Source organism: Acanthochromis polyacanthus, chromosome 11 (assembly GCF_021347895.1).
Source record: "Acanthochromis polyacanthus isolate Apoly-LR-REF ecotype Palm Island chromosome 11, KAUST_Apoly_ChrSc, whole genome shotgun sequence".
In the NCBI taxonomy this organism is placed as follows: domain Eukaryota; kingdom Metazoa; phylum Chordata; class Actinopteri; family Pomacentridae; genus Acanthochromis; species Acanthochromis polyacanthus.
Window position 1 is genome coordinate 15,790,567 of NC_067123.1, and position 16,045 is coordinate 15,806,611.

General features: G+C 39.0%; 1 protein-coding gene across 1 annotated transcript in view; it reads right to left on the reverse strand.

Annotated features, from left to right (window-relative positions):
* Nucleotides 1–2,407: 2,407 nt before the first annotated feature.
* si:ch211-57n23.4 (immunoglobulin superfamily DCC subclass member 3) overlaps nucleotides 2,408–16,045 on the reverse strand; it is a 29,312-nt gene continuing 15,674 nt past the window's right edge. The window contains exons 7-14 of the mRNA XM_051956096.1: nucleotides 9,436–9,601; nucleotides 7,046–7,296; nucleotides 6,549–6,713; nucleotides 5,264–5,452; nucleotides 4,757–4,870; nucleotides 3,960–4,086; nucleotides 3,634–3,748; nucleotides 2,408–3,035 (exon numbers count right to left, since the gene is read on the reverse strand). Of these exons, the coding sequence (XP_051812056.1) occupies nucleotides 2,961–3,035; nucleotides 3,634–3,748; nucleotides 3,960–4,086; nucleotides 4,757–4,870; nucleotides 5,264–5,452; nucleotides 6,549–6,713; nucleotides 7,046–7,296; nucleotides 9,436–9,601 (1,202 nt within the window). The 3' untranslated portion in view covers nucleotides 2,408–2,960. The remainder of the gene's footprint in view (nucleotides 3,036–3,633; nucleotides 3,749–3,959; nucleotides 4,087–4,756; nucleotides 4,871–5,263; nucleotides 5,453–6,548; nucleotides 6,714–7,045; nucleotides 7,297–9,435; nucleotides 9,602–16,045) is intronic.

Sequence of the window (16,045 nt, forward strand, 5' to 3'; positions counted from 1 at the left end):
TGTTTAAGAAAGTTAGAGGAGAAAAGGCCATCTTTCTGTATACTGTTCATCTTTGAGTGAACCTTTAACACTCATAAATTGTTAAGGTAAATCTTGAGACTGTAAAAGCTTGGGACAAACCATTAAAATTCGATTCCATAATATAGAAGCTTAACAAGGGGGAAAGCTATGAGTAAACCCAAGCTGGTTGAACCTTTTGACATTTTCAGCTGAGCCCATCTGAACATCCCAGCTGAAAACATCTAAATAGATGCGATCAACTTAGGCTGATATAGTGAAAGCGATTTCTTTGAATTTCTCATCTGTATTTTAGTAATAGAACAGAAGAAACAAGAGTATTTGGAGACAGATAAGACATGCTTCTTCAGTCTCTGAGTGGGCAGGTTGTGAATGATTGACAGCTGAGCCAGTCATTCATATCATAAAGTACAGTTTATAAGCCATAGACAGACGGTGTTTAGTCAGAAATGCTGAATTATGGACATCATTTAGCATATAATTTCCTGTTGCTGAAATCTGCAGATACGTTTTTAAGCTGTTGAATATGCTGGAGCTAACTACCAAGTCTTCAGAACGATGTTGGCAGAATGTTCGTTATTGGTGCCAAAGAGCATATGTGTCTTTAAAGGAGATAAAGGTGACATTGGGAGTTGTCCAATCAAATTCTGGCTTTGTCTTCTGCCTGTTTGTTGCTTTTAGTGGTACAGACTCAGACTAAAATTAAATAATTTCAGTGGTTACATGGAAAGAAACAAAGTGCAATAAACTGTTCTATTAACGAAAACACGCAATTTCTGCCTTATGCGCACAGATTTTTTTTTTAAGTGATGAAAACATGGTTTGCTTTTATTTAAGTAATTCATTTTTAGTATTCTTTGGTGAGCTACGTACAGACAAAGGGCTGAAAGCATTGTTCTGAATCAAAATTTGCGGTTGTTTCCCACTGCTACTGCCTTCAAGATTTACCTTTGATGTTAGCCATTTACACACATGTATGTCATCCTGCTTACACGCATGCTCCTGTGCTTTGGTTATGAGAAACTCTAGACTATGAATGTTAAAAAATGTACAGTCATTTGGTTACACATTTCATCCAGATAACTAAATATTTGGCAAGAGTTGAACTACTTTAAAAAGAAGAAAGCAAGTATTCCTTACAGTATTGACATAAAAGTCTTTCAAAATATCTGACATCTTCATTTGGTTACTCTTTAAAAATTAAACATTAGAATCAACAAAATAAAGAATTTAATATTAATGGGGTGCACCCTTAATGACTTCAAAGCTAAAGGAGATGAAAGATATTCTTTAAAAACCATAACGAAATCATAATCAAAACTCTTTTGGTTTGGTTCAGTTAAAGCACTTTACACAAAGGTGACCCAATGCGAACAGAACAATCCAAAACTGAAGGTAAATGTATAGCTCTCTAGTAATTTTAACAAAGCATACGGTAAACCATCAAATGTTTACATCTTTGGGTATCATTGAGCCTGGTTTTCACAGAATATCTTTGTGGCTGGCTGACAGTGAAACCTGCTGAGCCTTGTTGGTGCGTTCACATAAGTATCACCTTAAAACTTCTTTAGGAACCCAGTCAGTGTTGTTGAGGTCCCAGACTGACCCATTTGGCATCTGGAGAGTTAACCTGGTAGTATGTATTAAAAAAAAGTTTTTTTTGGCCGTAGCTTCAGTTTGCCATCGGGTTTGTGCAGATCCAACAAGCATCCAGTTTTCTTTGATGGACTGAGAAAAAATAGAATGCTTGACTTCAAAGTGACATTTTCCATGACTCACGTCCGCTGCATGAATACGTCTTTGGAGATGGACAAGTGGGTCATAGATAACCACCAAATGGGGCGGCATTAATAAAAGAGGTAACAGTGTGTGGCCTTCTTGATATTGTGTGATGTCAGGTCCAAAAAGCTGAAGATTTTCACCCAAACTGGCCAAGCTGATGGAAACAAAAGGCATCCTGGGTTGACCAGGAATTAAGGCTCACGTCGATCCCCAGCACAGTGAGGTTTGGGCTTGTGTCAGTGTAACTCAGTCTCTCCATGGTGGCGGTCCTGGTGAGCTTTCTGTGGATTGGCCTGGCTGGCAGCTGGCAGCTGGCACGGTATGCTCTGACTGGCACTGGTCAGTGACGTCATTACTGAGGGGAAAGGCTTTTTGGCTGAGGCTGGCTGGCGCAATAAGCATCATCAGGCTAACACTGACCTCAACTATGGCTTAGACATTCTTGTGAGACTGAGGTAGTTTTTTTTGGAGTTGAGCAGCTTCTGGTCAAAAAGAGCTGAGCAAAGAATACTCAAGAAATTGCTCTTCTTAAAGTAAAGCTTATTAAATGATAAAGAATCATTTCTAATCAGACTCTGACTTCTGTAACATGTTCACAAAGGCCGCTACGTTTTTTCCCTTTCTTATTGCAGAGGAACAAAAGGCAAAGTCAAGAGTTCTGTCACCACAAACTCATTGGAATGTCTTAGGTGAACATATTTGGCTTCATTTGGTGTTTTAGGATCACAGTGCACTGCCTGACACGCCAGTTTTCCAGTGGAGCTCTGAGTGATAGAATATTTTGGTTATGGAAAAGACTCCCACTGGAAAACTGGCTTAAGTATTTGTGGTGTACACACATAAAGCATGTGACAGAACATAATCTGGAGTGGCAATGCATTTTGAAGGCTTTTTGTATATCCACATGTGCACATGCACATGCAATAAAGGCAATAAGCTTTGGTTTGAGGTAGGAGTGAAGGATGGCTTAGGGTGGAAAAGGAGCAAGATGCCTCCGAGTCCAATCTATAAAGCTACTTAAGGGACACTACACCTATGACTAACCACTATCAAAGAGCACATAAGGTGCTCACTGATAGGAGGCTTGAGTTTCTTAGGTGAGTAGCAGACTGTCGGAGGGGAAGGAAGGGATGTGGGAGCTGTGATACTATTGACCAGTGCTAGCCAGTGCCCGTTCCAGGCAAACCTGATGAATGCTGCTCGATCATAACCTGACACTGGTTACGACAGGCCACCTGCTCACAGAAAAGGTCACAACAGCACGAAAGGAGGAAGACAAGAGAGAAAAAGGACAAAAATTTATAGATCACAAGTGTGAAAGAGTTGTTGACCAATACATCAATATTAGACGGCTTAGCCATCTCACAGAGTTTGCTCTCTGTAAAGTTAGTTTTGCTGCCATTTGAGAACTAGCATCGCTCCTCAAAGCAATATGTGGATGGCTATCCAAAGTAGTTTAAATCAATCCACTGGACTTTAAGAAAGTCCAGTGGAAATTTAAAATTCATGCAGTTATTAAGAATTGATTGTAGAATTTAGTGTATTTCTGAATATTGGCAGTTGCAGAACAAAAACAGATTTGCTGTATTAGGACTGATTTTGCTTGTCTTATTTAAGGGGTGAAGGGGACGAATAAATCTGAATTTTAGTTATAAATAACACATTACATAGTCAAAGAGTGAATCTAGTCTTAACACAATAAACAAGACAGGGGCCCACACTCTGAAGAAGTGCCTGAAGCCAGTTTGACCTTTTATACTTTCTTGGTATGACCTGAAACATGGAATATTACATCACACAGTTATCTGTATTAATCAATAAAAGTGTTACTACCTGAGGTGCAGACTCTGTTCTAGAGTGGTTTCCTTCATCTTTAGGGATGCTGTTGTGTCCTATGTTGATCCTTTGTACAGACCAGTTCTCCTGAGTTCCTTTGCTGCAAAACAGGCTTCAAAAAAGTTCAAGCAATGAGTAAAGATTCTGCAGAACTTTACATTAGATTAGCTTAAAAAACAAAACTATTCAGATAGTTTGATCACTGGAGTACCTTGTCCAGGTATATATCAATAAATACAATACGTTATTTACCGGATTATCACTTAACAAGAAATATACAGGCAGAGTACAGAAAAAAGGATGTACAGCGTGTGGGCACTTACCTGCGACGGTATCCAAACATGAGGAAGAGAACACAGAAGATGATGCAGGCAGTGCCGATATGGATGCCAATGACAATGCTACCCAGAGAGGCCTCTCCATCCCTGCACTGACACAGGCTGCTTCCTCCTGGGAAAGAAACAGCAGCAATAAGGAACATCCTTAATATGGAAAAAAACTTCGAGAAAAAAAAAAGCTTCGACTCCATAAACATTTAAACACACTGTGTTTGCTTGCATCTATTACAGCATGACAGATTGTGTTTCTATTAGGCAAGAATGTCATGATGAGGTGTTCTGACCAGGTCCAGAGTTTCCTGGATTTGTGCAAGTATTTTGCGACTTCTAACTTTCTTGATGAGGAGGCCCAGAAAATCAGAAAACAACTGAATTTCTTGACTGAACTTGCCCATATATTATGACAATCTCATTTTTTTCAAACCTTTTGATTTTCCATTTCCTTCTGATACAGACTAACTCATTTTTGGAATTTTGTATTCTATTGAATAATTGTAATATTTGACATTGGCTGCCTTTAAACTCATATACATCTGAGGATTAGGTTTATTATCTTTCACTTGTGCAGTTTGTTTTTAAAGTTTCTGTAATGTCAACTGTTTTTTAAGATCTTATGAGTTTTTTTCCCCCCAAAATGCTACTTTATTTCCGAACAATTTTGAGCATGTTTGCAGCAAATGTTCATTAACGTTGTGTAAAAACATCTCTTCTGACATGCACAGTATGTGGCAATAAAACTGCAGGCTGAAAGCTGTCCCAGAACAGTCTGTGATGATACTCACCAGTGCTTTGGTCGCTCATGCCTTCCTCTGCGAGTGACACCAGTCTCTTAGAGCAGTCACTTTCCCCATTTCCATTGTAGGCCACCAGTTTGATTTCATACACTGCACCTGGTTCTGAAACAGAATAGCCAGCACAGAATCAGTCAAGTGTATGAAGCAGCAAATGTACAGTACAGTGATATATGTAACTTTGGTGAATGCTAAGAATGTGTAATCTACACAATATTCAGCAGCTGGTTTAAACACTGTGACTGATTGGAGTATTATCTTCACTGTTGTCACTAAAATATGATGTATATGTTGAGCCACGGTGCCACACTTTGAACTACAATCTCACTGATCATGAACTGATGAGGCAATTGCTATGCAGGACATCAATGCATCAAACATAATCATCAAACACAGCACTTTTGCTCTGACCAATGAAGATCAATGTTTGTCAGTGAATTCTCCATATGCATGTGCACACATACTCACACACACACACACACACACATACAGACTTACCCAGGTTGGAGATGGTGTGGGCACTGATGTGATAGGGTAGCTGAATTGGCCCATGGTATTCAGGGTGGGGGACCCTTCGGTATGACAGTCTGAAGCCCTCGGCCTTACCGGCTGAGCTGGGGAATTCCCAGAGGACCTGCACAGCACTGGAGTTCAACACCTTAGTGAAATAGGTGGGTGGGGTTGGCACTAGACGGAAATAAGAAATATGAAATGGAGAGGTGTCCGATTTGAGGAAAAAAAACTGTACCAATTGTCTTTTATGAGGTGCTGAGAAAATGCAGTCATTGTAGTAGCTGACAGGAGGTGAACATAAACCCCCTAAAATAACAAATACAATTTAAAGTCCTCCACATAGAAGCCCTTAATGACTAAGGTCCACTGTATCTTCATAACATCATAGCGCCATACATCCCAATAGAACACTTGGCTGTACTTGTGGTTCCCAGAGTTTGCGGTAGTAGAATGAGAGGCAGATCCTTCAGTCATCAGCTCCTCTGTTGTGGAATCAGCTCCCAGTTTGAGTTCAAGATTCAGACACCTTCTCTACTTTTAGGATTAGGCTTAAAACTTTCCTTCAAGCTCATAATTAGGGCTGGCTCAGTTGATCTGATCTGTGATTACTGGTCCCACACACCTTATCCCAATCATTTGAGACAGATGGGTACCATTCCTGACCATGTCTGAGAATACTTCCTATTTGAAGAGGAAATTTTCTTCCTCGTTGTCACCAAGCAATGCTCAATGGGAAATTACAGAGTTTATTTGTATAATACTGTAAGGCCTTTACCATACTATATAAAGTGCCCTGAGATCACATATGCTGTGATTTAGTACTATGTAAGTGAACCTATATAAAAAAATTAAAGACAAAAAAATATAAAACTAAACAAATATTAAATATTATGAAACTAGTGAAACAATAAAATTAATAGAAGATATTTTTAAAGGATGACATTTCAGTTTCATAACAAAGTTTACAGTTCTGGATTAGACTCTGAAAAATAATTATCCATAAATGCTTTCTCAGATACAGTTGGATGGTTAAACAAATGCTAAGCTTCAGCAGGCACTATGAAACTAAACTAGCACTGCCAGCATTCCTAGAATTTTCAAATAATCTAAGACAAACTTAAATTGTTTTTAAAAAGGTTTTACTTATCTCCTTTTTTCTCTTATCGTTCAAAAATTAGCAATATTATTCACTGTGATATCAAATTCTAATAACAGAAATATAGGAGGAGACAGAACCCCCATTGGCTTCATGAATGTTTCATGTTCTTACCACCCCCTAGTGTGGTAGCAACCACAGTGTGGGACTGTTGGCTGGCTCCCAATGGAGAGTAGGCCTTCAGGTAGAGGGAGTAGGTGGTGGCTGGTTCTAAGTTCATCACATCATGCTGAAAGGCGCCTTTACTTATGGCTTCCTGCAACTCCAGACTGTCAGGCTCTAAAACAGAAACACACACAAAGAGAGAGGGAGAGAGAGGGGGAGAGAGCGAGACAGATGGAGCATAGGAAATGTTCAGGTCACAACAAGCCACATATACTTTACATCATTAATTAGTCATTCTAAATTGTCTCATGGCCAGTTACTAGAACTGAAAATATTTTCTACTGTAGTAGTTTCAAATTGAGTGAGTGTGTGTGTGTGTGTGTGTGTGTGTGTGTGTGTGTGTGTGTGTGTGTGTGTGTGTGTGTGTGTGTGTGTGTGTGTGTGTGTGTGTGTGTGTGTGTGTGTGTGTGTGTGTGTGTGTGTGTGCTTCCATGAGGGACACTAACCTCCTATTTTGCGAATATGCAGGACATATCCGATGATGGTCTCTGTGACGTTGGCAGGTGGCTGGCTCCATGTGATCTGCAGAGCGTTCGTAGACAGGGAGCTAGCTTTGAGCCCTTGAGGGGCAGCGGGCAGGTCTTTAGCCTGAGCCACAGCCAGACGGGCGCTGGCCTGGTTGGTGCCAGCGCTGTTCTCAGCAATGCACTGGTAGATAGCCTCATCCTCTGAGGTAATACGGGTTAGAGCCAGGGTACTGTACAGGCAACACATACAGCTTCATCAGTTCACAGTTCAAAGAAAAAAAATTGGCATTAGCGTTATTTATAGATGAGGAGACAAATTTTGTTCAGGCTCTGTTTTTGATTCTGAATTGTTTTTGATTATTTTGTACTAAGTGATCAGCCTTTTGTAAATATTTTTGTCACTTTTTGATACATATCAGAACTGTTCTATTTTATTTTTTTTACATAATTTGTTCAATTGTAAGTGTGCATATGAAAGACACCAGCTGTTTCTAATACCAGCTTTCTGTGTGTTGGAGTGGCTCTTCAACATGTTGCTTCAATGTCTTGTCCGACTGTTGCTCCATATGTACAAATGAGTGAGTCTGTTAGATTTTGTTTTTAGCACACAAATGGCTTTCGCTGACACCATTGATCATCATTATCATTATCATCAAAGTCTAATAAAAAAAGAACAATGTGTACGATTCAGTGGAATTTAACTCCCCCACCCTTCTGTTTTCAATTATGGAGGAAAACTTATAGTGACCACTCTGGCTACTAAAAAACAGGGCATAATGTGATCTGTTCCATTAATCTGCTCCTTATATATGGATGGCGTCTGTACCTCTATGTAGATATTCCATTAAAAATCAGCCGTTTCCAGCTAAAACAGTCATTTACCACATAAACAATGTCAAGACTGTATTTCTGATTAATTTAATGTTATCTTCATTGAAAAAAATGCTATTCTTTCAAAAATAAGGAAATTTCTAAGTGACCCCAAACTTTTGAATGGTAGTGCAGATAATAAGGTCTTTTTCTAAGCTAATGAGAGGACGACAATTTGTGACTGAGACTGAAAACATGACTATGAATAACATATTTAGCTTCATAGATCTCATAGATCCCCTAAATACTAAAAACCATTCCTTTAAAGCAACAGCACTGTTTTTGTTAGTAGAACTAAGCCAAGTACTACTGCTCCTACTTCTACTGCTACAATGACAGTAAAAATGTGCAATAAAATGTGCACTAAAAATGTAAATTATTATGCTGTGCAATTTCATAGAAATTTTGCTGTAAATGTTTGTATTTTTTCTTCTGGAAGGAGAAAGTATCTATAGCACCAGGTGACTTTTAGTGCAAACTACTAGTGCATGAAGAAAGCATTTTGTGCTGCTCTTTTTTATTCAAGCTGTTTTTCTATTTGCTGCTTTTACACTGTAAATTTCCCCACTTTTGCCTCTACATTTGGGTCGTCCATTGACCTACAAATTTTTAACATCACTCAAACAGAGATTTTTGTAAGAGCCTCCTAAACTGCAGAGTTTTAAAAACTTTGATTTATGTGTTTCCATGTAGACATTTAAACTGGACAATGTGGAAAGTGATGATGTCACACCTCATTTACCTTCCTTTATTGTTTTGTGTAATTAGAATGCACCTGAAAAAACAGCAGCAACAGCAGGTATATTTACCAGCTGTTTTTTTTAAATATTTGGTTATCATTAGCAATTACTTCCTTCTAACATAACAGAGTTATAAAGTTAAGTTGTAATACATTTCTGCACCAAGCCTCTATGTTAAAGGTGATTTGCATGGTTTGGACTTTTAGTAGAAAAGCAAAATCTGCATCCAAGAATTCTGCCATTTTTAAGTTTTTTTTTCCTTCTTCTCAATCTGTAATTTTGGCTGTTGTCTCTCTTTCACTTGTTTTTCAATTCCTGAATGTACATGACACATTTTTCCCGTTTTTAGTATCACTGATTTATAATTTAATATGCAATACTAAGTGCAACACCAGCATTGCACTTGCATGCAGAGAAAGTACTGTTACATAGCTCTTCTCCTGTACTTTAACAGCTTTAACAAACTTAAACTAACCAAATTTGAGAAGCTTTGCATTAAATGTAAATTTTTATGCACTTGTAAACTCAACAAGCAACTTTTCAAATTTATTCTTAACTAGTTCTGCCAATTTAGACTGCATTTGGTGTATTTGAAACATGTTTGTTTACATTATACTTTGATATTTTAAATATTTAGCTGTATACCATCTATATTTTGAGTTCAGTTCTTGGAATGGAGAGATGGAAGTCTTACATATTTTTAGTTTCTCATAAATTAAGTTAAAAGGTCCAAAAGAGCCTATCCCTGCCATCACTTACCTGTTGTTGTTGGTCAGCTTTACATTGTGTCCCGGCATCAGGATCTTGCCATTCTTCAGCCAGATGAGGTGAGGCTCTGGGACACCCTGGGCCACACAGGTGAAAACAGCACTGCCCCCTGCTGGTTTGGACACAGACTGTGGCCATTGTAGGAACTCAGGGGGAGCTGGGGAGAAGAGGCAGAGATGTAACAAGGGGCAGACAACGGAAAGAATTATGAGCTAAAACCAAAGCGCATCATGTGCATTAAATGGAGGAATAGGAATTGGATAACTGTGGTGTAAAAAAAATTCTGGGATCTTAATCTATTGTGTGGAGACACACATCCTCTGTAGGACTGCAGGGGGCTGGAGGCTGACTCAGTTGAGTAAGAAAGAAGGCAGACACAGACAATCAAACACACTCATATACCAACCTACAGACCATTTAAAATCACCAATCACATGCAAACTCTGCACAGAAGGACCCAGACCACGATTCAAACCCAGGACCTTTGAATTGAGAGGCCACAATGTTCGTGTCCATGACCAAGTATGAAAGCAAAACATATTTAAGCCTAATATATATTTCCACAACAGGTTTACAGTGGCTTAAAAATCAGACTTATAGGGTTGCTAGCCATCACAGAAATCCACCAGGTGACTTTTAGTGCAAACTAGTGCATGAAGAAAGTATCAATACAATGTCTGATTGTTTTTGCATTTGATATCAATAAACACGCATAAAAATGGAAAACAGGAAAATTGACATTTATCAAACCCTCAGTTTGTAAATCCTCTTAAATCATTTGAAAAATATGTCTCAGAAATAGAGATATTTCTATGTACTTGAGCTTCATATGTGGAGGGTGTCTTTTCAGACCACTGAGGACACGCACACACACACAAAGCCAGCTGACCCCAGCCAGTTCTCAGCTGTCCTCGGACAGATGCAGGATTGACTGCTTCCCCTGACATCCAGTTCAATACTGGAGGCACAATAGACATGCATATATATGTTGAGATATCAAGACCATTTCTTAAGCCTGAAGCCCTTCCCCACTTCAGCCCACATTCAGCATCTCATTGATCTACTGACCTCAACACCCACTGTGAACTCACAGCCCCCAACCCCCAACAACCCCCCTATCAGCTTCAGGGTGATGTGTCACCCAGATGACCATTTCAATAAGGACACATTTATCATTGTAGCCAGATTTCTTTTTGCATTTGTTGTTTATACCACAAGCTCCTGGTTTATCTGACTCAAAAGAAACCTTGAAAAGAAAGAGAAGGAAGTGGTAATTTTGCTGATAGGTGTGTGGGTTGTTATACCATCACAATGGCAAATGAAGACATGACGGTGTAAAGAAACAGTGACACACGTTTTTGAATTTCAAGAAACGTCTTTAGTCTGCTGGTGCCCTTCCTCTATACAGACAGCTTTCACAAACTTTTTCTAAGAACTGCAGTGTTTCAGACACTTCTGATGACAAGTTATAATTGCAACTAAGATCTATCATTTAGAGGCCAGTGTGGGATTCAAATTTACCACAGACTTTAAAACAGGGGACAAGATTCTAACACACGGCTAATTAGCACCAATAAGACTACTAAGAAACAGGAGATGACCTAGACAGCTTCTCATTCCCCCACAGGAAGGCCTGGCCATAATTTTAAAAACAAAAAGTGCAAAGGAAGCAAATGAGTGGGCCTTAAGCTCTGATTGTGAGCTATTTGGCTGTAAAAGTTGCATAAGGCAGGAGCGTTAAAAAGACCAAATATTGTTTTCCAAAGGATATCGTCTCTGACACAAATGTAAGAATCTCTCATATTGTGGCTTCACACTTAGCTGTCACAAACATCAGAGTGCACAGCGGGACCTGTGATACTGAAATAGCAGTCAGATATACTGAAATAAGACTCATATGTACTGAGCACACTCAGCTCCTTGAATACCATACTGTTTGTTAGAGACCCTGAGAGATTCAGTGTTGACACTAAACACATGGCTTTCTGCTGCTTGTGCACTCAGTACCATGCACTGTACTGACAAACTTCCCCTTGCCGAGGAAAGAGAGAAGTGGAATGACAAGTAATTACACAGAATGCCAGAAACTCTGAAACTTTGTGTAAAAAAAAAAGAAGGTAAGCTTAGAAATAGCACTGAAAAGTCCCAGGACAAGCTGTGAGGCGACAGTGCTAACAACCATATCAGCACACCATCCAGCTTCAAACATATCATTTTACTTAACTCCTACCAACCATTCAAAATTCAAAAGAATAGTATTTTTGATTGCTATTGTATGATATTATGTTATCATTGCATTGTAGTGTAGTTTTATATAGAAACTTGATTGACTGTAATTGATGAGCTAGTCTTCTGACTCACATTTTCATGAAACACAAATGTGAATGGAGACATGTATGAAGTATGAAAGGGAAACTACACGTTCATAAATGTAAGACACGGAAGACACTACGCTGCCTTGGATACTCAGAAATAATGTAAATATATGTGGCTTGTTGTGACTTAAACATTTGATATGCTCCCTCTCTTTCTCTCTCTCCCTCTTTGTGTGTGTGTGTGTGTGTGTGTGTGTGTGTGTGTGTGTGTGTGTGTGTGTGTGTGTGTGTGTGTGTGTGTGTGTGTGTGTGTGTGTGTGTGTGTTGGGAGGTGTTTGGGGTGGCTGGGGTCATCATTATGTCTCATGGGGCAGAGCTGTCCACCCCTTCAGCTGGCCCACCATTATGTTAGAAAGTGCCAGGCGTCCTCAGCTGAGCGTTCATTAGTCGATCCATACCACGTATTGATCAGTGATTCTGTTGACCTTGAGTTCCACCATGCCTCATGTGTCTTACTATGTTTATTGCTTTTTCTCTGTGCATATCCATTACTCAGACAGGCACTGAATATAACTAGGTTCCATACTGTGCTATTTTCCTCGAAAAACTGTACATGACATTTTGGCCACTTAGCACAGCTGTGTGTGGTGCAGCTTATGAAGAGTGATGTAGCTGATGTAAGTATGCACCACAGACCTTCTTTCAAAAATACCTTAAGGACAAATACAGAAAAATGAGCAGTATATCAGTTAAAATAAAGTGACAGATGAAGCACTACCTTCCTAAGGATCAAATTACAGTAAAGTGAAAAGATTTCATGGTAGCGTTACATTTTAAATGTTCTCTAAATGTTTTTTAGAAATTGGCTTGGATGTTGCTGATGAGAAATTCAGTGTGGTACACCTCTGAGCGACACAAAAGCCATGTGCTGGGACAATAAATGTGGAAAGTACCAGCTTTAAGTAAGTTCAACTATCTAATTTGCTAAATAAACAGTAATTCCTTAATGCTATACTTACAAGTTTATAGAGTTGAAAGAACTGTTGAAATCAGACAATGAGATCATATTTCCCATTATTTATGGAACAACAGAAATGTTTTGCACGCCACTCTCTAAAGTGGCTAGCCATGTTTTGTATGTCCCTCTAAATGACGGCACCCTGGTTGGTTGCCCCTCACCTCTATGCTATCCATCTTCCAGTCCCACCAAATGAACCATGAGACCACACCTCCTTTCTGTTACCTCCTCCCTATCTGCTAACTCTGACTCCACGGTCTTCTCCCTTCTGCCCCTCCACAGACAGACGCCCTTAATCCTCCTGTCAGGGTCAGGGGTCGGAGGTCGTAGGTCGTAGGTCATTCTTAACCCCTGATGCCTTCCCCTTGTACCCCCTGCCTGCACCTTGCATCGTCTAGTCATCCCCCACTTATTGTCTCTTGAATGTTGTTGTCTTTGCCCTGTCATCCTGAATATGACCGTGGATGTTCCCAGACTGTGTGAAAGTTCAGACCTCTGCTCACCCCACAAACCACAGCCATCCTCACTAAACCCAACTGAACTTGAAAATATTTAGCATCTCTTCACATTGAACCCCCAAGCTGTTGTATCATGACAGTGGTAATGGAAAGCAAACATTGAGATATAGCAAGTATTCTGCAGTTTAGTATTTTTTAAATTGTTAATTTTTGGCAGAATATTTTCAGCAGATGACTTCAAATATTTGCAAACATGTTTCTAAGTATCTACTCAATATATAACTATTTTTAAGAATATATTTTTGAATAAAAAAAAGCTTTTATGGACTACAAGGTCAAACCAGCAAAACTATGATGATTTGTTTGTGAAGCACAAAACGAATTATTTCAAAGCTTGTGATTATATATTACCCTTAACTCCATATATGAAAAATATACACACGTGGACAAAATTGTTGGTACCCCTCAGTTAAAGAAGGAAAAACCCACAATTCTCACTGAAATCACTTGAAACTCACAAAAGTAACAATAAATAAAAATTTAATGAAAATTAAATAATCAAAATCAGCCATCACTTTTGAATTGTTGATTAACATAATTATTTAAAAAAACAAACTAATGAAATAGGGCTGGACAAAAATGATGGTACCCATAACTTAATATTTTGTTGCACAACCTTTTGAGGCAATCACTGCAATTAAACGATTTCTGTATTTGTCAATGAGCGTTCTGCAGCTGTCAACAGGTATTTTGGCCCACTCCTCATGAGCAAACAGCTCCAGTTGTCTCAGGTTTGATGGGTGTCTTCTCCAAATGGCATGTTTCAGCTCCTTCCACATATGTTCAATGGGATTCAGATCTGGGCTCATAGAAGGCCACTTTAGAATAGTCCAACGCTTTTCTCTCAGCCATTCTTGGGTGTTTTTGGCTGTGTGTTTTGGATCGTTGTCCTGTTGGAAGACCCATGACCTGCGACTGAGACCAAGCTTTCTGACACTAGGCAGCACATTTCTCTCCAGAATGCCTTGATAGTCTTCAGATTTCATCGTACCTTGCACACTTTCAAGACACCCTGTGCCAGATGCAGCAAAGCAGCCCCAAAACATTACTGAGCCTCCTCCATGTTTCACCGTAGGGACAGTGTTCTTTTCTTCATATGCTTGGTTTTTGAGTCTATGAACATAGAGTTGATGTGCCTTACCAAAAAGCTCCAGTTTGGTCTCATCTGTCCAAAGGACATTCTCCCAGAAGCTTTGTGGCTTGTCAACATGCATTTTTGCAAATTCCAGTCTGGCTTTTTTATGAGTTTTTTTTCAGCAGTGGTGTCCTCCTTGGTCGTCTCCCATGAAGTCCACTTTGGCTCAAACAACGACGAATGGTGCGATCTGACACTGATGTACCTTGGCCTTGGAGTTCACCTTTAATTTCTTTGGAGGTTGCTCTGGGCTCTTTGGATACAATTCCAACGATCCGTCTCTTCAATTTGTCATCAATTTTCCTCTTGCGGCCACGTCCAGGGAGGTTGGCTACTGTCCCGTGGGTCTTGAACTTCTGAATAATATGAGCCACTGTTGTCACAGGAACTTCAAGCTGTTTAGAGATGGTCTTATAGCCTTTACCTTTAAGATGTTTGTCTATAATTTTTTTTCGGATGTCCTGGGACAATTCTCTCCTTCGCTTTCTGTTGTCCATGTTCAGTGTGGTACACACCTTTTCACCAAACAGCAGGGTGACTACTTGTCTCCCTTTAAATAGGCAGACTGACTGATTATGAGTTTGGAAACACCTGTGATGTCAATTAAATGACACACCTGAGTTAATCATGTCACTCTGGTCAAATAGTTTTCAATCTTTTATAGAGGTACCATCATTTTTGTCCAGGCCTGTTTCATTAGTTTGTTTTTTTAAATAATTATGTTAATCAACAATTCAAAAGTAATGGCTGTTTTTGATTATTTAATTTTCAATAAATTTTTATTTATTGTTACTTTTGTGAGTTTCAAGTGATTTCAGTGAGAATTGTGGGTTTTTCCTTCTTTAACTGAGGGGTACCAACAATTTTGTCCACGTGTGTACATTGTGAATGCATAGAAAAGGTTTGCAACACTTTATTTACTTTACTTTGTGTAGAAATTTCCATTTGGATTTATTGTCGGTTTTGTCACACAACTACATTATTTTTGCTTCACAGCCAAGAATCACCAGAATTTACCAGAAATCTTACTGACATGTTTTGAGTGAATAACCATTCCTATCATATACAGCTACATATAGTATATGATTCTTACACCACCACAATAATATTGTAGCACACAGTGTTATATTTGATATATCATGTCATGTAAGAGAGAGTGTCTTATAATTTGTGACAAATAATGTCACATCAGACATGATGTAAAATTTGTATGACACAGAATTAGGATTTCAAATAGTCATCCGGAATCATAATCTCACTTTATTATGACTGAAACCAATATGAGCTTCACTTACTGCAGTATTTAGGTAAGAATTTAATTTGAAATTAAATTCTTCTACATTTTTTGCAGCTCCATAAATCAGTGCTTTGTGGTCATGTTACCAGATACCCAAAATCTTAAGCTCACAAACTGATCAATACATTAATGAATATATTAAAGATCAGCCCCTTCCCCCCTCCATCATCAGAGGTACTGCCAATCACGGTAAGAGAGAGTAACAGGAGGTAGTATTGATTGATCCAGTCAAACAACATGACAAAAACAGGTCTGCATAAAGGCAAAGCTGAATTATATGAATATAGATTTCTGCCATGGACATTAGAAGAAACTGAA